This window comes from Carcharhinus amblyrhynchos, chromosome 3 (genome assembly GCF_965287045.1).
Source record: "Carcharhinus amblyrhynchos chromosome 3, sCarAmb.v2.hapA, whole genome shotgun sequence".
NCBI lineage: Eukaryota > Metazoa > Chordata > Chondrichthyes > Carcharhiniformes > Carcharhinidae > Carcharhinus > Carcharhinus amblyrhynchos.
The window spans coordinates 4367143-4390860 of record NC_137326.1 but is presented as its reverse complement, the minus strand read 5'-3'; the positions used below and the strand labels follow the sequence as shown (position 1 = coordinate 4390860).

The window sequence follows — 23718 nt, the reverse complement described above, 5'->3', positions numbered from 1 at the left end:
TTGGACTTTGGAACTCACTACCACAGTTGCAGTAACTGGAACAAAGATTCAGCAATCCTTGTGGCATGTTTCACTTTTACTGCCCTAAAAGTGAACCTGCCATTACAGAGAGACCTGTAAGCATCCATCAGCCATGATGCAATCAAGCAAAGCAACAGCCAATCATGTGGAAGAATGCTCATAGACAGTTAATCAGGAAGTTTTCCATCACTTTTTAATATCAATTTACAGACAGCAAAATAAAGATTGGGAAATACACATGGAATTAAGATGAAGCAGAAACATCAAACCAACTTCTAAACATATAGAATTAGCATAATGGAGAAACCTGAAAATTGACGAATATTTGCTTTTCCGGCCCAGAGGTTGTTCAGCAGTAATTACAGACTGAGCGCACCATTAAAAACCCAGTACCCAGTTAAAACTCATTCAACAAGTTGTAACTTTTTCAGTGGATTTTAGTGAGACAGAGAGCTTGAAATTAGAAGTTCTCAACTGTTCAATGGTTTTATCTGATTGCAGTTGAAGGAGCCTTCAACAGCATACCCTATGGGGAAGTTGACAAACATCCGCATTTTTGCATTTAACTGAGCACGAGGGTTACCAACATCTGGTGAAAACATCAAGAGGCACTTTGACATGGGGTGTACTGATGAATGTCAGGGTGCTCTGGACCTGTATGATTTGGGGATGGGGCAGGTTGGGGGGTAGGGCAGCTTACTTGCCAGGCTGGGTGCATGCACACAAATGAAAAAGGTAACGCATCCAATGTGTACCCAGAACAAAAGCTTCCCGCAGAAGAAGAAATCTGAGACAAAATGCATTCCAGGAAGGACTGATTTGGGACACAGGACGAAAGGTCAAATTGTGGAAAGATTCTGGAAAATCCAGGATGCTTGGTCATCCTGCTGCCCACGTGTGGAGTCCAGTACTTTCTCTCATTTCAGACAGTTCACTGCAAAACCGGAGCCACAATGTTAGATTATTCTTTGAAATGTAGAAATATTCAGGCATATAGACCCATAATGAGAAAACAAGCTTGAGAAATTGACTGGTCAGATCTTGTTTCTACACCACTGTAGCACTAGGATGACCATGTGTGGGTTGCCTTCCCCCATGATCTGTTCACCCACTGACATGTTGCAGCCTGAACTCCACTTGACACCCACCCATAACAGTGTAGTTGTGACAGTGAGTCCAACACTATGACACAAGGGCTAGCTGGCCAACATACTTCCCATACAAATTCCCACTTCATACAAAGTCCCTGGACAGCAAAAAGAATCAGAGATTGTTTAAAAAAAAATTATTTATTGAGCAAATAAATTTTGAGAATTTGTTTTAACAGCCACTCAGTGCCAAATGTTCCCTATGTCCTCCCTTCAGATGCTGCTAAACTTGGTCTATTTCCATAGCAGTTCCCTGGTTTATTTTGGATTCCCAGCATTCACCGTTTGACATTGCCAGTTCAGTGCCAAGCTTCTCATTTCATGTACTTTTCTTGGTGTTCAGCAAGAACCTTAGCCGATGACTTGGCATCATAGAACAGTTCATTGATTTCCTCCACGTGCTCCTTCTCGATGCTATCTTTCCCGTTGATCTTTGCCAGCAGGTTGGCAGGGGTCAGGAGTTGCACCGAGTACCTGTGTCACAAGCACACAGCCATTAACCTCAACATAGCTCTGCTCCTTACCTAGTCCTTGCATCTATTGTGTAGAAGCAATTCATTAATTCATTAATAAATATTGCGTCAAAACTTAGAGTACAACTCGGAGGTGATGAAGATTCCAGTAACAAGAATACTCCCAAAATCAGCTAGGAAACAAAATGAAGGAAGCTTAAACTTTGCGGCCTAGAGAAAGGATTAAAGGGGACACAGTTGTGGTAAATCTATTTACCTGTAACCTTTGTGATCTTCACAGCCTTTGTTATGAAGGTCACAAACTCACCATTTACAATTCTATGACCATGAGCACTGCCTCTAAGTGGTACTTCAATAGGACTTTTTGTACATTATTGAATCGCAGAGGAGATCATTTGGCCTATTGAGTGTACACCAGTTCTTTCAAACAGCAATCCAGTTAGTCTCCCTGTCTGGACCTTGGATTAGTCTATGTGAAGAGATTTAGATTAGGTGTATATTTATGTAGGATAGGTGTGATTTCATTGAAACATTTAACATTTTGAAGGGTAAATGCTGGGAGAATGTTTCCCCTGGGTGGGGAAACTACAATCAGTCTCTGAATAACAGCTTGGCTATTTGGGACAGAGGAGGAGGAGGAGGAGGAGGAGGAGGCTGGAGCAATTTTGGAATCCCTACCCCAGAAGCCTATGGATGTTTCATTGTTGAATATATTCATTACAGAGGTCAAAAGATTTTTGGAAACTAAGGATATCAAGAGATATGGAAAAAGCATGGAAAGATGGAGTTGAGATTAGCCAATATCTTATTCAATGTTGGAGCTACCAACATTGCAGGGGTTTCCACTGACCAGAAACTGAACTGGACTAGTCATATAAATATCACAACAGCAGGTCAGAGACTGGGAATTCTTTGACAAGTAATTCATTTCCTGATTCTCCAAAGTCTGTCTGCCATCTAATCAGGAGTGTAATGGATTACCAACATTTGCCTGGCTGAGTGCAGTTCCAACAATACTCGAAGCTTGACACCAACCAAGGCAAAGCAGCCTGCTTGATTGGCACCTCTTCCATTAATATTCACTCCCTCCACCACCGACACACAGTGGTAGCTGTGTGTACCATCTACACGATGCACTGCAGACACTCGCCAAGGGTCACTTGGGCAGCGTCCATGACCACTACCATCTAGAAGGACAAGGGCAGCAGACACATGGGAACACCACCGCCTGGAAGATCCCTCCAAGCCACTCACCATCCTGACTTATAAATATATTGGCTGTTCCTTCGCTGCCAGTGGAATCCTGGAACTCCTTTCCGAACACCAATGGCTGTGCCTACACCAAATGGATTGCAGAGGTTCAAGAAGGCAGCTCATCACTCTCTCCTCAAAGGCAATTAAGGGTGGGCATTAACTAGCGACACCCACATCCCATAAACGAATTTTAAAAAAGGAGGCTTGAAGGGCTGAATGGCCAAAACCTACTCCGAGCACTCAGTTGATGTTAATGAAAGAATGTCAAATATTGAATGCCAAGGCAATAAATTTGTGCTCTGTGCTTCTATGAAAATATCTCTGTTCAAAAACCTTCAAAACGTACAAAAAGCTCTGGATTGCTGGTATCTGTGCCAGTTATCACACTGTAAGGTTTCATTAAGGGCCTTTGTTTTTGAGGAGTTTTTTTTGGTTGAAAAAACAGAAACCTTTTTGTGTCAAATCCCAAGGGCCCCTACCTACAGCACCATTCATCTTCCTGTGACAAGCTAAAACCAATAGCTATTACTGAAACTGTTATTCTACAGCGCTGGCTAAAATTAAATACCGCCAGTGAAGAGTTTTTTGGCTGCAGGTAGAAGATGATTTAAAACCCTTGTCTCGGGCTCCTGAAAGCGTCATCGGAGGGAGAGAGAGCAGCAAATCATTCCTGCTCACCAGGGTCAAAAGAGAGAAAAAAAAGCAAATGACATTATCAAGGTCTGGACAAGAGCCATTATTCCTTAACAAAGCAGCAATAGGTACTCACCGCAGTGTTGTCTTCGTGCCTATTTCCCCCAGGTGAAGCAAAGCATCCTCACTGATGCTGATGCCCTCTGTCTGTGCTCGGATCTTGATTATCTGCCCAGCAAGGAGAGTGGAGGATTGAAGAAAAGTGAACAACAGATCCTGCAACAATCAGCGTGATTCATCCTTCTGTCAGCACAAATTAACGGCCTGCTCACCACCAGATGATTATCTGGGCCAAAGGCTAACGGATTATTCAGGACTGCAGATAAGAGAGTGCGACTGGAATATTTAAATTAAAAACAATGGATTCGCCTGAATTTGCATCATATTTGCTAAAACCGCAGGGCTATTGCAGATAGATAGAAATCTACATTCACACAGGGCTGGGTTGTTTTAATTGTTTAAACAAACCTAAGGTGCTTTTCACTCATTGAGAAGATTTAAACCAACTCCATTCTGCTGGTGACTTATACTGGGTAGGTTTCCATGGAGCCAGGCTGCCCATCGCCCAACTGGACATTAGTCATCTGTGGCCAGTGTGCTGACATGCTAACATGCTATTTGACTGCAGGGGCCATCATATCCAATCAGGATCCTGTCCCCAACAAACATCTAACATACAATTTACGGCAGTGATAGGAACTGGAAAGCTGGTTAATGTTTCCCTCCATCTTGGGTGTTGGTGGTGGTGTGGAAACTGGACTCAGCTCTGGAACTTCCTGACCTGTATACTCGCTCTGCACTGAGTAGCATAATAAAGCCTTTGGGGAGTTGCAGTGGTGGGCTGGGGAGGTGGTGTTCAATGTAACAGGGCCATAACGCTTTCCACAGTTTTTGTTATTGAGTGGTCATAAAGTAATCCCCAGCCAGAAAACTGACAAACACTGGTTTGAGCTCACCCTCGGTGTATAGCAGGTATTGGAGCACTATGTTGAATAGCTGTTTGGTAGTGTGGATCCACTAGCAACCCAGCATTGACGGGAATGAAACCCTGAGTAAACAAGCATGTGTTTTTATTCAGCCTGCAGAATATATCTTGTAGCAGTTTATATCCCAAATCCTTACCGTGTGATTGCCTTTGCAGAAGGCCATTCTGCCCACTGAGCCTGCACCAACAACTAGTCCACCCAGGCCCAATGCGCGTAACCCCATGTATTTACCCTGCTAATCCCCTGACACTACATGTAATTTAGCATGGCCAATCGACCTAACCACACATCTTTGGAGCGTGGGAGGAAACTGAAGCACCTGGAGGAAACCCATGCAGACATGGGGAGAACGTGCAAATTGCACACAGACAGTGACCCAAGGCCAGAATTGAACCCAGGACCCTGGCGCTGTGAGACAACAGTGTAACCATTGTGCCACTGTGCTTCAACTCATCAGAAAGAGCAGAGCTTAAAACAACAGGCCAAATGTGAAGTTCTAGATGGTCACTCTGAGTGTTGAATGCCAGGCTTACTTATTACCCATCAGAGCTCATGTGAGTGGCTTTGGCAGAGTAGTCCACCTTGGTGCTGATTTCCCCCCACCGTCACAGCACTGAGTGTACTGCCAATATCAAATCACATAAAAAAGCAGATGATATGGTCATTACCTCATTGTTATTTGTAGAACGCTTGTAGACAAATTGGCTGCTGTATTATGATTTATTCATTAATGGGGTGTGAACTTCAGCCAAATCAACATTTACTGCCCATCCCCAATTGCCCTTGTGATGGTGGTGATCAGCCACCTTTTTGAATATAAAGTATCTTGCTAGTTCAACTCAGAGCACAAGTCAAAATTAACCACATTGCTATGGGTCTCCAGGCCAGGCCAGGTAAGGGCAGCAGATTTCCCTCCTAAGGGACATTAGTGAACCAGTTAGGTTTTTATGGCGGTCAGTAGTTTTAGGGTCATTAGAACTGTGGCTATCTTCTTATTCTGATTTGTTTAATTGAGCTTAAATTCACCAGCTGTCACGGTAAGATCTGAAGTCAATCTCTGGATCATTAGTCCAGTCACATCATCACTATGCTTCCATACCCTAAACACTACATTTCTTCAAAAATACTTCATCGATTGTAAAGCACTTTGGAATATTGAGCTTGTGATAGGAGGTAAATAAATGCAAGATAAAAGCAAATTACTGCGGATGCTGGAATCTGAAACCAAAAGAGAAAACACTGGAAAACCTCAGCAGGTCTGGCAGCATCTGTAAGGAGAGAAAAGAGCTGACGTTTCGAGTCCAGATGACCCTTTTGACAAAGCTAATAGGCATAGAAAGTGGGAGATATTTATACTGCAGGGTGAGGGAATGAAAGATGAGTCATAGCCACAGAAACCAGGGGAAAAGACTGCTAATAGCTGTTCCCAGAGAGAATAAAGGGTGTGAATGGCCAAACAGCAGAGAAGCTGTAAATAAATGCAAGACTATCTTTCCTGCAGTCACTTCCAATTTTTGGCCACGAATCTATTGTAGATAGGCTTTGCACATGACTTTCTGAAGTGCTAACAGTGGCTCTCAACAAAAGTAGAATGGACTTCATACATTATGGTGTAAAGTTAAACAGTGCTGACTTAATGCACTTGCCCCTGCATACACTCACTAATCCCTCACAGGCAGACATCTGATTTACACCAGCTCCTTGCTGGAACGCACACACATAGTACGATGACCTTTGATATAATGCACATCACTTATAGCCTCCTTGCAAACAGATAAATCACAGAAACACATTGGTTCCATAAATAAGTTTACTGTTTGATTCGCAAAGACGGTCTTACACAGATCAGCCTCTTGTGTTCCAGCTCCCTGAATACACAACTCCTTCCGTTCTCTTCAGCTGCTGCTTAACTCATTAGAGCTGAATGTCCCTGCTGTTATGGGTGACACTCTCATTTCCTCCAACTCACATAGCCATTCATCAGAACTACTGGACTCGAGGACTCAATGCTAGTGACATGTATTTACTCCGATGCTCACTCAATAATGTTCCTTAACCAGGGAGTAAATCCCTTTACAAGGATATCAAGTTTGGTCTAGCCACTCTCTTCATTTGTGCTGGGGCACTGGCAGACCATTCTACTATGGAAAGGCCAAACCTGATTTTGCCCATACACACATTACATATAGAACCATACAGTTCAGAGGAGGCCCTTCAGCCCATCAAGTTCACACCAACACATTAGAAACACCTGAACTCCCATCAAATTCCACCTGCCAGCATTTGGCCCATAGCTCTGAACGTTATGATGTGCCGAGTGCTCATCCAGGTACTTTTTAAAGGACGTGAGGCAACCCACCTCCACCACTCTCCCAGGCAGCACATTCCAGACCGTCACCACCCTCTGGGTAAAAAAGATTTTCCTCATATCCCCCAAACCCCCTGCTCCTCACCTTGAACCTATGTCCCCTCATGACTGACTCTTTAACTAAAAGCAACAGCTCGTCCTTATCTACTCTGTCCACATCTCGCAATCTTATCGCCCCTCAGTCTTCACTACTCCAACAAAAAACAAACCAAGCCTGCACGACCTGTCTTCATAACTTAAACATTCACGCCAGGCAGCATCCTGGTGAATCTGCTCTGCACTCCCTCCACCGCAATCACATCCTTCCAATAATGTGGTGACCAGAACTGCACACAGTACTCTAGCTGAGTTCTATACAATACCAACATAACTTTCCTGCTGTTGTAATCTATGTGTCGACTGAGAAAGGCAAGTGTCCCATCCTACTAACATGCCCTTCCGCTTTCAGAGACTGTGAACATACACGTCAAGGTCCCTTTGTTCCACAGGACTTCCTAACGTCTTACCATTCATTGAATGTTACTGTGTCAAATTATTCCTTCGAAAGTGTATCACCTCACACTTTTCAAGGTTAAATTCCATCTGCCAATTGTCCGCCCATTTGACCTTTCCGTCTCCATCTTCCTATAGCCTAAGATACTCCACCTCACTGTTAATCACCCATCCAATCTTTGTGTCATCCGCAAACTTACTAAAAAACCTTTCCCCCGCATAGTCAATGTCATTTATATAAATAACCAATAATAGGAGGCCCAACACAGATCCCTGTGGTACACCACTGGCTTCCAGTCACTAAAGCAACCTTATGTCAAGGCCCTTATGACCGAGCCCATTTTGAATCCACTTTATCAAATTACCCTGTTTCTCACGTCAGTTTACCTTCTTCACAAGTCTTCCATGTGAGACCTTGTCAAAGGTTTTGCTGGAATTCCATATAAACTACGCCAACTGTACTACCCTCACCTACACACTTGGTCGCCTCCTCAAAAATTCAATCAAATTTTTTAGGCATGACTTCCCTCTGACGAAGCCATGCTGGCTATCCCTGATCAAGCTTTGCCTCTCCAAGTGGAGATGGATGCTCTCTTTCATAATAGTTTCCCTACCACTGACATGACAATCATTGGTCTGTCATTCCCTGGTTTATCTCTACAACCCTTAAGTAGCGGAACCACATTAGCTGTTCTCCAGTCGTCTGGCACCTCCTTCATGGCCAGAGGGGAATTAAAAATTTGGGACAGAGCCCTGCAAGCTCATCCCTCGCCTCCCACAGCAGCCTAGGGCACAGTTAAAATAAAAGTTTATTTATTAAATACAAGTAAGACTTACATTAACACTCCAATTAAGTTACTGTGAAATTCCCCTAACTGCCACACTCAGGTCAATGCACCTAACCATCACGCCTTTTGGACTGTGGGAGGAAAGTGGACACGGGGAGAACGTGCAGACCCCACTCAGTGACCCAAGCTGGGAATTGAACCTGAGTCCCTGGTGCTGTGAGGCAGCAGTGCTAACCACTGGGCCATCCCCGGCGATAATTCATCTGGACATGGAGATTTACCACCTTTTAAGGCTGCCAACACCTCCTTGTCCTTCCCAATGTCAATTTGCTCAAAAACCTCACAGTCTCTCTCCCTGAACGCCATATCATTATCCTCATTGTCTTGGGTGAAGACACAAATACACAGGTAGGTGTCACTGGTCACTACAGCATGAATTCTAGCCAACTCCATCTTGACCACTTTTGAGAGCAAATGCTGTGCTGACTGCAAATGGATAACACAGTATAGGTAAAATTTCAAACTTTATGCTCTGAATGACAGTAACCCTCCATTATTCAGCACACCTTACAGAAATATACACGGCATAACACAGGAGTGGGAACCTATCACAAAAATGCAATCTAACCACAACAGGTCAAGGCACTGAAGATACAAAAAAGCACAAAGTACAAGTAATTTGATTAAATTAAGAGAGTCCGCACTCCCTGATGCACATTTTATTACACCTGAGCTTACATAAGACATTAAAAAAAAGCAAAGTGTACTCACAGACCTAGTGAGTAAGGGCAACCAGTGTGGTTTTGCTCTTGTCTGTGTGGGTTTCCTCCCACAGTCTGAAAGACGTGCATTGGCCGTGCTAAGTTCTCCCTCAGCATACCTGAACACGTGCCGGAGTGTGGTGACTAGGGAATTTTCACAGTAATTTCATTGCAGTGTTAATGTAAACCTACTTTAAAAACAACTGGTACTGAGCCATACAAGCCAGGGAGGACTCAGGTTCAATCATCTGCTTCACACAGTTATCTGATTTCAGCAGGAGAGGTATACAGATACCACATTTAGTTTGGGTGCCCTTAGACTAAAGAGACAAGGAAACCAGTGTTGGAAGCAGAATACATAACACCATTGGATGAGAAGATCAGGCCTGATTGCGAATGACCTTCACAGTTAAATAGCTCAACAATTCACTTATCTGGGCTCTGAAGGTGAGCATTTATTAATGACATATTGATTTGATCTGTTATTGTCACATGCAATGGTATACAGTGAAAAATATTGTTTCTTGCACACTACGCAGACAAAACATACTGTTCACAGAGTACGCAGGAGAGAAGGAAAGGAGCAGGTGCAGAATATAGTGTTACAGTCATTGAAAAATCAACTTAATACAAGGTAGGCCCAAACAAAAGTCTGATGGCAGCATGGAAGAAGCTGTTCTCGAGTCTTGTATTGATGGCATCAACACTTCAGGAAAGGAAGAGAGAGTAGGTAAAGAGAAGTGAACTAACTAATCCAAATAGCTCTAATTGTAATTACATAAAGTCCTAAGTAGGGTTAGGTGGTATGACAGCTAATTATAGTACATTTAACGTATCTGAAATCAATACTGCAGGTTTACAGAGAAATAAACTGCAGACACTGCAAATGATTTTAGTGCAGAGTTTCCATGTTGCCGTGCAGTTAATTTTTTAAAAACTTCACAGAGTGTAGGTTTTACTGGCGAGGCCTGCGTTTATTGCCCATCGCTAGATGCACTTGAAAGAGATGATGAATGATCTTAGTGACTTACTAGGCCATTTCATAAGGCAGTTCAAAATCAACCTCATCAATGTGGGCCTGGAGTCATAGATAGGCCAGTTTGGTAAAGACAGATTTCATTGCCGAAAGGACATTAGTGAACCAGATGGGTTTGTACAATACCTTCACGATCGCCATCACTGATAGTAACTTTTTTCCTCATTTCAGATTTATTTTAATAATTGGATTTGAATTCACAAACTGGCATGGGTGGGATCTGAACTCCAAACTGACAAATCAGTAGTTCAGTTTTCTGAATTGCTAGTCCAGTAAAATACGAACTATGTCACTGTACTTGTGAACCACTAAACCTCAGGTGCAATCACTGCCTTGCAATAATTATTTAATTCTTTCTCTATAGTCTTGTGTTCCTTGAGCTTGCATTATAAAAATGAGGGTGTTGCTAACTGGTAGAATCAAAAGGCGGGGGGAGGGCATTTAACCCATTGTGTTTGTGCTGGTTGATAAAGAGCTGTAATCCCACATTCCTGCTCCTGGTGGTCTGTAGCCCCGAGGATTGCCTCAAGTAGAGTGCACACTTTACATTTACGAAGTGCTGAATTCAGACTCTGGCATCTCAATGCACTCTCTCTGCAACTGTGGCACAGTCAAGATGGACTCAAAGACCGTTTTACATCTTCCAATACAAAGAATTAAATAACCGGAATAGATCTATACATTTTTGAAATAAAGGAAAAATGCCAAGAATGTTTGAAATATACATCAAGATCTGAAACAGCATAGGCTAATGTTTCAAACTTCTCCTGAATCATGTCATGCCTTTTCTCCTGAAGTTTAAAGTTTATAAAGTTTTTTTTATTAGTGCCACAAGTCAGCTTACATTAACACTGCAATGAAGTTGCTGTGAAAATCCCCCAGTCGCCACACTCTGGCGCCTGTTCGGGTACACTGAGGGAGAATTTAGCACAGCCGATGCACCTAACCAGCACGTCTATCAGACTGTGGGAGGAAACCGGAGCACCCGGAGGAAACCCATGCAGACACGGGGAGAACATGCAGACCCCACACTGACAGCGATCTGAGCCTGGGATTGAACCCAGGGTCCTGGCGCTGTGAGGCAAAAGTGCTAATCACTGTGCCACCCTATATGCTTTATATGCAGGGAGATCAGAGCTGAACCCAATCAGTTTCTACCCAATGTGTTTCCTAGCAGGCATCACTGGACCATGGTCAGAAGCAGGAAAATATGCTTGACTGCCTTCCCAATGATACCATTATCTTAAGGTGACAATTTAGTGCAGTACTGAGAAAGGAGTGCAATATTGGAGGGGCTCTCAGGTCAGACACTAAACTGAGTTTGCTTCTTCAGCTGTGGTTCAGTTGATAGCACCCTCACCTTTGAGTTAGAAGGTTGATGATACAAGACCCACTCCAGGCTTTCAGCACAACAATCTCAGTACTGCACTCAAGTGTCAGCTGAGGGAGTGATGTACTTTTAGATGAGATCCCAGGAAGACCATGGGAGTTCTCTCAATGACCTGACCAATACTTTTGCCTCAATCTCTGGTTGTTGTACAACAGCACTCACACTTTAAAATGATTTCAAAGTACTTTTGAATGCCTTATGGCCATGAAAGGTGCTATAGAAAGGTTCTTTTTTATTTTCTTGTGTTCAAATTGATTTTAAAAAGTTCATGGTATTGTTTGTAGAGGAAGTGGTTTTCCCAACAGCGTGACTAACATTACCAAATTACAAAGCCCAATCTTATTCACTGATTGTCAGATTTTATTTGCAAAACTGGCAAACACATATGCTGATATAAGTGAACGCATTTCAATAGGCGATTAATTAACAGCGAAGCACTTTGAGACATCTTGATGTTACGACTACATGTCATATCAATGCTGATCTTTTTCACCCCTTTGGCCAGAGACATGGAGTCCAGTAACCGCAGCCTGGTCGGGTCAGCCAACTTTAGCTAGAGCAGGGATCAAAATTTCAACCTTTTGGTCTACATTGCTTAATACTCCGTGTTTACTCATTGAGAAATGAGGTGAGGCTGTCTCGGTCTGATTGGTGACGACTGTACTTACGCAGGTGAAAAATTGATCATCACAGACCAGCTTTACAGAGTCGTGGTTTCCAGTAAAGTACTTTGGTGTATGATTGGTAATGTAACACAAGACTTTTGGTAACATTACTGACTGTGCCATTACTCAATAAAGTCTATTTATTACTGTCACAAGTAGGCTTACATTAACACTGCAAAGAAGTTACTGAGAAAATCCCCTCGTCACCACACTCTGGCGCCTGTTTGGGTACACTGAAGAACTTAGCATGGCCAATGCACCTAACCAGCACGCCTTTTGCACTGCAGGAGAAAGCTGAAGCACCCAGAGAAAACCCATGCAGACATGGGGAGAATGTGCAGACTTCAATTAGGCAGTCACCCAAGTGGGAATTGAAGCCAGGTGTGCCACTGTGTCTTCTGCTTCAGATTCTAACTTGTTTAGCACTTGATACAGCTTTTGCAAGTGGCAACAACAGTGCAGATACTCAAATACAAATATATTTCCTTCGAACAGGACTGAAAAGAACTTGCAAGGGTGAATTAAAAGTACAAGTAATAACTTAACACAAGTATGGGATCTGTTCACGTCAAAGAATCCAAATGGAGGTTGTTATTTGTTTCTTGAAAGTAATGGGACCTGCTTGAAAATTAGTCCTTGTTTTGGGGCAGCACTGAAGTTCTCTCTGGGGAGCTCATGAATCTGCTCTTAGCCCCATTCAATCCCCCTCTCCGTTCTGCCTTCCAGCATGGTCTGCCCCTCAAACTCCAGGTCTCCTGCCTCAGCCTGGCTTCTTTGGCTCAGATTCCCACTTTTCTTTTGACTTGAGCTTCCAAGTGATGTCCCCCTCTTCTCCAACATCCAATCTCTCCCTCTCCACTCTCAAAATTTCTGCTTCCCATGTTCCTCCTTTCTACAGAAATGGCAGCAAGTGAAGCAGTGCGCATTAAGGTTGGATTTCCTGTTTTTTAGCGACTTAGTGATTGATGAGGCGCCTCATGCATGAGGCCATGGATTCTTTCTTTCCAGCTTTATCTTTACGCTAAATAGGGGCGGGGGAAGAAGGTGCAAGTAGATAATAAAAGCAGAAGAAAGAAGACACATTCGGCTTTCACTGAAATCAAACAGAGATGTATCGAGCATTCACTGCATTTTTTTTTGTGCAGCTAATGTTTGGTTAAACGTCTATATAAAAGGTCTGTATAACCCGCTACACCTTGTGAAACGACTAAACGTTGTTTATTGATTTAGTTTATCGTAATCGCTTCACTACTTTCTTGTTTACAATGGTGCCAGAGTGAAAAATAACTGGCATTATATGAAACTCTCACTCCTGGACTTATCTCTATGATGCTACACATAGCATCATTATCCAGGAAGTCCTTATCACTTGTGCTGCTGATGTTGGGCTGTTGAATGATTCAGACTAGCTCTATGTCAGCTATTAACAGTCAGCATTCTTCCCACTTGCAAGCCGTTGAACATTATAAAGCTATTATTATTGACAAGTACCAAAGATAATTATTTTAGCTGCAAGAATATACAAGATAAGGACAAATCTGGTTTTCTTACATTGTAATTATTAAATCTAAAATCATTACAATTGATGATATTTTTTGTTTTGTATTTTTTTCATCAGAGGGAGATTGATGAAGGATAGTAGAAAGATTTTCTATTTTAGAATCCATTGGTTGCCACAAATACTCTCAAATCAGGTACTGCACAGGGTTAGATACAGAGTAAAGCTCCCTCTACACTGTCCCCCATCAAACACTCCCAGGACAGGTACAGCACGGGGTTAGATACAGAGTAAAGCTCCCTCTACACTGTCCCCCATCAAACACTCCCAGGACAGGTACAGCACAGGGTTAGATACAGAGTAAAGCTCCCTCTACACTGTCCCTCATCAAACACTCCCAGGACAGGTACAGCACAGGGTTAGATACAGAGTAAAGCTTTTTCTACACTGTCCCAGCAATATATGGCAGTACGGTGACTACTCTCCATTTCCCACAGAAGTGATTTTGTGAATTTATTGCTGGAATTGTCAGTTTTAGAAGGTTAAGCAAAAGCCTTTTCATGAAGGACTGCTACAGACAGAGGAAACTTTCATCCCACCGGAATGGGATACTACTGGGCTCTGCTTGCATTGGCCAAAGGCCAGAATCCAAGTCACTGCTTCATCCAGTCATACTAATCTTGCTCAATTTATATTCTTGTGATTGACCTCAGCTACTAATCATTGAAGTCAGGAAACCAAGCAGTAAATATACAACACAATTTGCTTCCAAGTCTTGCTTCACCTGTTCTTCTGAAAATGCTTTGAGCAGTCTGAGCTTTCAGAGCCAAGAAAATATTGAAAATATGAAACAAAGAAAATCAAATGTGCACACTAACCGCAGTCCTGTCAACTACCTAAACATGTTCAGCTGCAATTTCTGAAATAGCTTTAGCGTCTGTTCACCTAAAACAAGGATTCATGCAATAATTTCATGCAACCCCCTTTTATTTATTCTTTCAGGGGATGTGGGAGCCCATGGCTAGATGCTGGCTTTTACTGCCCATCCCTAATCGCCCTCGAGAGGGTGGTTGGGTAAGCTGCCTTCTTAAACCTCCGCAAATCTCATCTCCAAACTCCATGGCATAGGGCTCAGCTCCTCCCTCTGCAACTGATACCTAGACTTACTTAACCACCGACTGCAGTCAGTAAGGGTAGGTAACAAAGTAAAGTTAAAGTTTATTTATTAATCACAAATAGGCTTACATTCATACTGCAATGAAGTTACTATGAAAATCCCCTAGTCACCACACTCCGGGGCCTGTTGAGTACACTGAGGGAGAATTTAGCATGGCTAATGCACCTAATCAGCACATTGATTGGACTGTGGGAGGAAACTGGAGCACCCAGAGGAAACCCACACAGACATAGGGAGAAGGTGCAAGTTCCACACAGACAGCAACCCAAGCTGGGAATCGAACCCAGGTCCCTGGTGCTGTGAGGCAGGAGTGCTAACCACTGTGTCACAATGCCACCTCTTCCACGATCATCTCCACGATCAACACCTCCTCCACGATCATCCTTAACACTGACGCCCCACAAGATTGTGTTCTCAGCCGCTTACTACACTCCTTATACACCTATGACTGTGCGGCCAAATTCCCTTCCAACTCAATTTACAAGTTTGCTGATGACACCACCGTAGTGGGTTGGATCTCAAACAACGACAAGATGGAGTACAGGAAAGAGACAGAGAATCTGGTGAACTGGTATGACGATAATAATCTCTGCCTGGATGTCAACAAAATGAAGGAAATGGTCACCAACTTCAGGGACCCTAGTGGAGGCCATGTCCGTCTACATCAATAGGGATGCAGTAGAAATGATCGAATGCTACAAGGTTTTAGGTGTCCACATCACTAAGAACCTGTCCTGGTCCCTCCATGCAGATGCTATAGTTAAGAAAGCTCACCAACACCTCTACTTTCTCAGCAGACTAAAGAAATTTGGCTTGTTTGTTACAGCTTTCACCAACTTCTATAGATGCACCATAGAAAGCATTCTTTCTGGTTGTATCACAGCCTGGTATAGCTCCTGCTCTGCCCAAAACTGCAAGAAACTATCAAGAATTGTGAACAAAGCTCAGTCCATCAGTCAAACCAGCCTCCCATCCATTACCACTATCTACACTTCCCACTGCCTCGGAAAAGCTGCCAGCATAATCAAGCACCCCACGCAACCCAGACATTCTCTCTTCCAACTTCTTCTGTTAGGAAAAAGATACAAAAGTCTGAGATCACTTACTAGGGAAGAACAGCTTCTTCCCTGTTGCCATCAGACTTTTGAATGGACCTACCTTGCATTAAGTTGGTCTTTCTCTACACCCTAGCTATGACTGTAACACTACATTCTGCACTTTCCTTCCCTATGTACTATATGCCTTGTCTGCAAGAAATAATACTTTTCACTGTATACTACTAATACATGTGACAATAATAAATCAAACCAGTCCATGTGCTGCTCCCACCGTGCTGTTAGGAAAACAGCCTCAGAATTTTGATCCAGTGACAGTGAGGGAATGATCATATAATTCCAACTCTAAGGCTGGAATACCAGAGGACAGAAGAAATTGCTGTCGCTGAGGTTTCAGTACAGGGTGAGGGTGAGTTTATAAATGTTCACCCCATCTCTGCTTGCGCTGTGAAAGAACATTTAGTATAAGTAACACAGATTTTTTTCTCTCACATCTTGCTTGCATCTGAAGCAATTATTGATTGACCATAATCAGCTTGATGCGATTAAAGATAATCATACAAAATTAAATGCTTTGTGATTTTTGTACAAAGAGTCACCATAAATTAGAAGCCAAACTGAAGGTCTCATGAAGAATCATGGATCTGTTTTTGAAACAGGGGTATTAAGGCTACGTACTGGACAACTGTATGATGGAATCTAGCACATCTCCCAGAGAAAAATTCAAAATGTTCTCTTCCTTCACTGTGCCTAATTTTTTGTCACTCCAAATCTCTTGTTATTCCTATTGCTTTCAACTCGTTTTTCTGCAATGCTCTCAAATGTTTCTGCCATACCACCATCTGGATCGTTTTCACATTCTCAATGCTTCTGTAACTTCTACTTTACTTTATCTTCATCCTCTTCTGTTTCTCTCCCCATCTGCCTTTATGATACTCATATTCCTCCATTTAGCTTTCAATTTTTTCAAGGCATGGTAGCACAGTGATTAGCACTGCTGCCTCACAGCGCCAGGGACCTGGGTATGATTCCCGGCTTGGGTCACTGTCTGCGTGGAGTTCTCCCCATGTCTGTGGGGTTTCCTCCAGGTGCCGGATGGTGGTGACTAGGGGAATTCACAGTAACTTCATTGTAGCGTTAATGTAAGCCTTACTTGAGATTAAATAAACAAACTATTACTTACTTTTCAAAGTTCAGATAAAGGTGAATTAAAAAAAAGAAAATGCTGGACATGTTCAGCAAATAAGGCAAAGTTTGTGAGATCATATCAGATCAGTGACATGAGGAAAGGCCATTAGCCTGAAACATTAGCTTTTCTAGAGAAACTACCTGATCCTGTGCCCACAGAATTCTGTCCCTTAATAAAAATGTGACGGAACAAGGTGGGTGGAGGGTCATAGAAGAGGGGCCAATTCCATCAACCCCACCATGTCCCACTAGCCTATCAGCACTCCATTAGTTACTATGGGTGATATATCCAAGGCTACAGGCACATCAGCAAGCATAGGTGAATTCCAGTAAAGACAAAGGCAATTTTCTCCCTCCGCCACATAAGTAGTAGTTCCTACCTGCATCATCTCATCTGGGGTGTACAACATTGTCCTGATGATCATGACACGGTCCAAAAGATCGAGTGGAATTCCATGAGGTGATACAATATCCTCTGTACCCCTGGAAAAAGCAACACAAGGCTCATTTTAATGAACAGTACATAACTGGATGAAAGCTACAGATCATTGGCAACATGCCTGAATTTCCACATCATTTTTGGAATAAAGCTTTTCTTCCTTTAAAAAAAGTAATAGAACAGCCATTTAAATAGACCATTTCCCATTTAGATTATGAATTGAATTATAAATTGTATGTAAAAGCTGTCAAGTCCCAGTAATTCCATTTAGTTAATTGTATTACATTAAATTTACATATAGATTAAAATTTCAAGTAGACTCAATCCATCTCGATGCTAACACTGCTGGAGTTCAAAGAAATCTTTGTTTTTGTGGAAGAGAATGTTATAAAAAGCAGAACTGAACCACTAGATGGTGCCATGCCAACACATCACAGGAATCTCCTATCTGTTTCATCCATTCCCTTGGCCAACAAAACCTCTGAAAATTTAATTAGCAGACATGATCGCATAATTGGCAAGGCACATAACTGTGCCAGTTACCATGCCACACTACTCAAGTCTTCAGGTTAACTGGAAACTCTTCAATCCAAATGTGCGACAGCATAGAGGGCAACTATCATTCCCCATCCACCCACTATATTAGGTGGGATTAATGACGTGGAGATGTCGGCGTCAAACTGGGGTGGGCACAGTAAGAAGTCTCGCAACATCAGGTTAAAATCCAAAAGGTTTATTTGGAATTACGAGCTTTTGGAGTGCTGCTCCTTCATCAGGTGAGTGGAGAGGTGGGTTCATATACATGGCATATATAGACAAAGACGCAATTGCGAGATCATAGTTGAAATGCAAGTCTTTACAAGTACAAACAGTGCGAGTGGAGAGAGGGATCACCACAGGTTAAAGGAGTGTGAATTGCCTCAAGCCAGGACAGTTAGTGAGATTTTGCAAGCCCAGGGCAAATGGTGGGGGTTACATGTAGTGTGACATGAACCAAGATCCTGTTGTGGCCATCCTCATGCATGTGGAACTTGGCTATCATTGGTATTAAGGTGGTATTAAGCTACACAGGTCAGGGAGATCACAGGTTCACCACACTGCGTTATCTGGGTGCTCCTTGGAATACAAACAGTCTTGTCATGGTTTCAAGAAATGGATTGTCAGCTGATGCTATTATTGAGATTACAAAGACACAGAGTTTGTTGGAAGGCCCACTATGTCTTCTAGATGGGGGTAAAGCATTGAAGTAACAAGTGGGTGTTGCAGTGGGAAATTTTAGACTGTTTCCAGGCAGATTTATTTAGATAGCCTTCCTGATCCATTTATTTTGAATGGAAGCACACAAGGTTACAGAACAATTGGATTAGAATGGATAATGCTTGATGGCTGGTCAGATATGATGGTGTGGATATGCCGGAGTTGGGACTAACCCCAAAAGCTAGCGAGTATACTATCAAATAAATCGGTTAGACTTAAACCTGGTGTTGTCAGACTTTTTACAGATGTGATGGGCCAACTGTCCTTTATTTGTGCGGTAAAACTGTATGACAAGCTGGACGAGTTACATCTTGATGTAGAGATGCCAGCGTTGGGCTGGGGTAGACACAGTAAGAAGTCTCAGAACTCTAGGTTAAAGTCCAACAGGTTTATTTGGTAGCACAAGCACATCTTACATCTCAGCAGGATTGTAATCAACATACTCGCAGGGAGAATTGCTGGTACTGTTGGGCTGGGTTTAAACTAGCTTGTCAGATGGATGGGAACTGCCACCAAGAAAAATACATGTAATTAAATTGATGATCAGGACTAAGTACAATCAACCCACATATGAAAAATATTAATTTCATCTACCTTCCTTCTGACCATATTCACCAGCTCTTACAAAATACCAAACTGGATTGTGAAGCTATTATTGGTGCTAATTCAAAGCTGCAGGAAAGCAGCCCTTCAGACTTTCCTCCCTCAGTCGCTCGTTCTCACCCAATTTCCCCAGTTTAAACTGCAAATTGATCCTTCACCACATGGGAGTCATTTGTCTGAATCAGTTTTATAAATTCCCTTTATAGCCCTGGAAAAACTCAGCTTAAGTTTTTCCAAAGGCTTCCCAAAACGAAAACAAACTTCATTTCCTTAAGCTTTCCTGATTGCTTGTATTTCGGATAAGCAAGTCATCACTCCAACCTCTCATTATATCAATTATATCCTTCCTATGATTTTGCAGAGCACTCCAAGACATGCAGGATACATTCAAACCCTGGAGACTAATCAAAAAAGTGCCATGAGATTGATCTGTACTATTACAGAACTGAACTGCAAAGTAAGATTCTTGGGTTTTCAGTTCTGAAAGGATGCAACCACAAGGTGATTGAATTGTCTATCAGATCAGTATCAGCACAGGAAAGGTAAATCCAAACTATTTTAATCTGAACTGTGACACCAGGACAGGAGGCACAGTTCAAACTAGGAAATGGCAATTTTGAGAAGTTATTCACAAAGAGCAATCAGCAGATGAACTATACTGCAAGGTAGGGGAAATGGAGCCAAATCCTGGAAGCATTTAAAGAACAATTAGATGCGGTAATGGATTAAGTCTTCCTGAACTGACCCTCTCTTATGGGACAGGACCAAATTCTTTCCACGCTACAAGCTTTTGCTGTTGATTCAGCATTTTGTGTATATATGTTAATCCTGCCTTGAAAAATACTCCAAGATAGAGTTCCATTTTCAGCGCAGGGTAATAATCTAGTGGAGTGGATTGGGTTTTCTTTAAATAACTCGTGATAGATTTTGTAACAAGTGGGAAAATACCTCCCAGGCAGTGAAGATAAAGAGATATCTCCTCTATTTATGAAAGGGTTGGGGGTGGGGGGTGGAATCACAGAGGAATAAAGTTCGCACTCTATACACGACTTACCTGACAACACAGTTTCCTCTATTCGTAGCAAAAATAACGATGGGAGCAATGCTGGACTCGAGTGCTCGGTGTAGGTAAGTGAAGCATTCAATGTCGAGCATAGGAACTTCATCGATGAAAAGAACCCCTGGTACCAATTCAGCGATGCCTTGATCGATGTACTTGTTAACAACCTTGTTAATCTCACCTCGCAGTTTGTCTGCAATGCAAAAGTTACTTTCTAATTATAGGAAGTGAGGAATAATTTTTTTTAAAGGTTTTTCTTTGGTACTGATTCATACAAACATGCAAAAGGACTCTTTTTCCCAGCCAGGGTGCAGCCAAGTACATCACCAACCCCATGCTTCATGAGACACATTATATAGTGATTGCCACATTATGCTATATCACATGACACTAGGCTATACAGACTTGAAGGTTTTTCATTCATTTGAAGCATTACAATTGGCCTCAATACCTTAGGGATCTCAAAAGACAGACTGACTGGTTTCAGAGCTCCATCCAATGACCACTGCTGGACAGATTGGATTATGACTGGAATGGGTTTGCCTGGCGTGTCCTCTGTGGTTGAACACTTTGTTAATACAAAAATAAATAAATGAGAAGCAGGAATACACTGTTCAGCCCGCAACCTACTCTGCCACCCTGTAAAATCACAGCTGATCTGATTGTGACCCCAACACCACTTTCCTGCCTCTCTCCTATAACTCTTGATTACATAGAGATTAAAAATCTCACTCTGCCTGGAATATATTCAATGGCTCAGCCTCCATTGTTCTCTGGAAAGAGAATTTTGCAAACTCACAACCCTCAGAGAAAATACTTCTCTTTCTCAGTTTTAAATGAGGGACCTTTAATTTTTAACATTTATCTCCTGGTTCATGATTTCCCCACAAGGGGGAACGTCCTCTCAGACTGCACTCTGTCAAGTTCCTTCAGGGTCTTGTAATGTTTCAATCAGATCACCTCATTCTTCTGAGCTCCAGTGAGTAAAGGCCCAGCCTATTCTACCTTTCCTCTTCACTCCAGGAATCAGTTGAATGAACCTTCTCTGAACTGCTACTAATGCAATTATACATTTTCTTAAGGAAGGAGACTGAAACTGTACACACTATTCCAGATGTAGGCTCACCAATGCCCTGTTCAACTTTTGCTTAATTTCCCTACTTTTATATTTCATTCCCCTTGCAATAAACACAAACATTCCGTTTCTGTTCCTAATTACTTGCTGTGCCTGCGTACCAACTTTTTGTGATTCATTTACCAGGGTGCCGAAATCCCTCTTTATTGTAGAGTTCTGCATTCTATTATTCAAATAATATTTTTGTGTTTTCTTCTTCCAAAGTGGAAAAGTTCACATTTTCCCCACATTATGCTCCATCTGTCAATTTTTTGTCCATTCAATTAACCTACCTAAATCCCTCTGTAGACACTATGGCCAAAATTTTACTGGCACACCTGCTCTGATTTCAGGGGCGGTTCAGGCTTAGAGAACGGCATTCTCCATTGGCCTCGGGTGGGATCGTACAAATCTTGAGTGGTTGTGCAGGTAAAATTCTGCTCTATGTCTTCTTGACAACTTACTTTCCTACCTTTGTCTCATCAACAAATTTAGCTACCACACATTCAATTTCTTCATCTATGTCACTGATATAGATTGTAAATAGTTGGGGCCCCAGCACAAATCTCTGTGGCACTTCACTAGTAACAGCTTGCCAACTTGAAAATGACCCATTTATCCCTACTCTGGTCCATGTTAGCTAACCTATTCTCTATCTATGCTGATATGTTACCCCATACACCATGAGCTCTCATCTTGTGAAGCATCATTTGATGTGGAAATCCAAGTGCATCGCATTTGCAGGTTCTCCTTTATCCATGTTGCTTGTTACTTCCTCAAACAATTCAAATAAATTAGACAAACTTGATTTCCCATTCTCAAAACCATGTTGACCCTACCTGATTTATAATTTTTTAAATGTCCTATTACCACCTTAAGTATGGGTTCCAGCAATTTCTCCATGAAAGACTTTAGGCTAACAGGCTTATAGTTTCCTGCTTTTTGGCTCCTTATTGTTTGAATAGAGGTGTTACATTAAAGTTTAAGTTTATTTATTAGTGTCACAAGTAGGCTTACATTAACACTACAATAAAGTTACTGTGAAAATCCCTTAGTCGCCACACTTCAGCACCTGTTCAAGTACACTGAAGGAGAATTTAGCACAGCCAATGCACCTAACCAGCAGACTTTTGGACTGTGGGAGGAAACCAGAGCACCCGGAGGAAACCCATGCAGACACAGGGAGAACATGCAGACTCCACACAGACAGTGACCCAAACCAAGAATCGAACCCAGGTCCCTGGTGCTGTGAAGCAGCTAACCACTGTGCCACTCTAACAATTTTGCAAGCTTTTGGGACCTTCCAGAATCTAGGGAATTTTGGAAGATCACAACCAATGCATCTATTGTGACTGCAGCCACTTCTTTTATGACCCTAGGATGAAAGCCAACAGGCCCACAGGACTTGTCAACTTTTAGTTCAAGTAGCTTTCCCAGTATCTTTTATCTAGTGATTACAATTGGAACGAAGAACAGTACAGACCATGAATTGGCCCTTCAGCCCACAAAGCCTGTGCCAATACATGAAAACTTTCTAAACTGAAGACCTTTTGCCTCTGTGGAGTCAGTATCCCTCTATTCGCTACCTATTCATGTATCTATCAAGATTCCTCTTAAACTTTGCTATTGTATCTGCTTCTATCACCTTCTCTGGCAGTGCAATCTAGGCACTTAACACCCTCGGTGTAAATAACTTACCTCTCGCCTTCTTCAAACTTTTCCCTTTTTACTTAAACCCACGTCCCCGAGTAACTGACATTTCTAAGCTGGGAAGAAGACTCCCACCATCGTTCTATCCATGCCTCTCAGAATTTTATACGCTTATCAGGTGGCCCCTCAGTCTCCAACATTCAAGTGGAAACAAACCAAGAATATCCAATCTCTCCTCATAGCTAATATCCTTCAAACTAGACAACATCCTAGTGAACCTTTTCTGCACCCTCTCCAAAGCCTCCACATCCTTCTGGTGGTGGAAGTTTGAAGTTGTTTTAAGTTCCTCTCACCCATTAACCTTTTTGTTTTCAAGCATCTTGGGCATGTTTTTTGTGCCTTCTACAATGAAGATGGATATAAAATGTTCAGTGCTTCTTCATTCCCTCATTAATTCTCTGGTTTTGCCGTCTTATAGATCAATAGTCACTTCAGTTGCCCTTTTCCTTTTTAAGATATTTGTAGAAACTCTTGCTATCTGTTTTTATATTTCAAGCTAGCTTTCTCCCATGCGCGAATTTAAATTTTTTTGTGCAGTTATT

General features: G+C 42.3%; 1 protein-coding gene across 1 annotated transcript in view; it reads right to left on the bottom strand.

The window, feature by feature from the left end:
• Window positions 1–208: 208 nt before the first annotated feature.
• Window positions 209–23718, bottom strand: part of ruvbl1 (RuvB-like AAA ATPase 1) — a 59179-nt gene continuing 35669 nt past the window's right edge. Inside the window, exons 8-11 of the mRNA XM_080218638.1 lie at window positions 20347–20545; window positions 17374–17476; window positions 3666–3757; window positions 209–1643 (exon numbers count right to left, since the gene is read on the bottom strand). Of these exons, the coding sequence (XP_080074764.1) occupies window positions 1484–1643; window positions 3666–3757; window positions 17374–17476; window positions 20347–20545 (554 nt within the window). The 3' untranslated portion in view covers window positions 209–1483. The remainder of the gene's footprint in view (window positions 1644–3665; window positions 3758–17373; window positions 17477–20346; window positions 20546–23718) is intronic.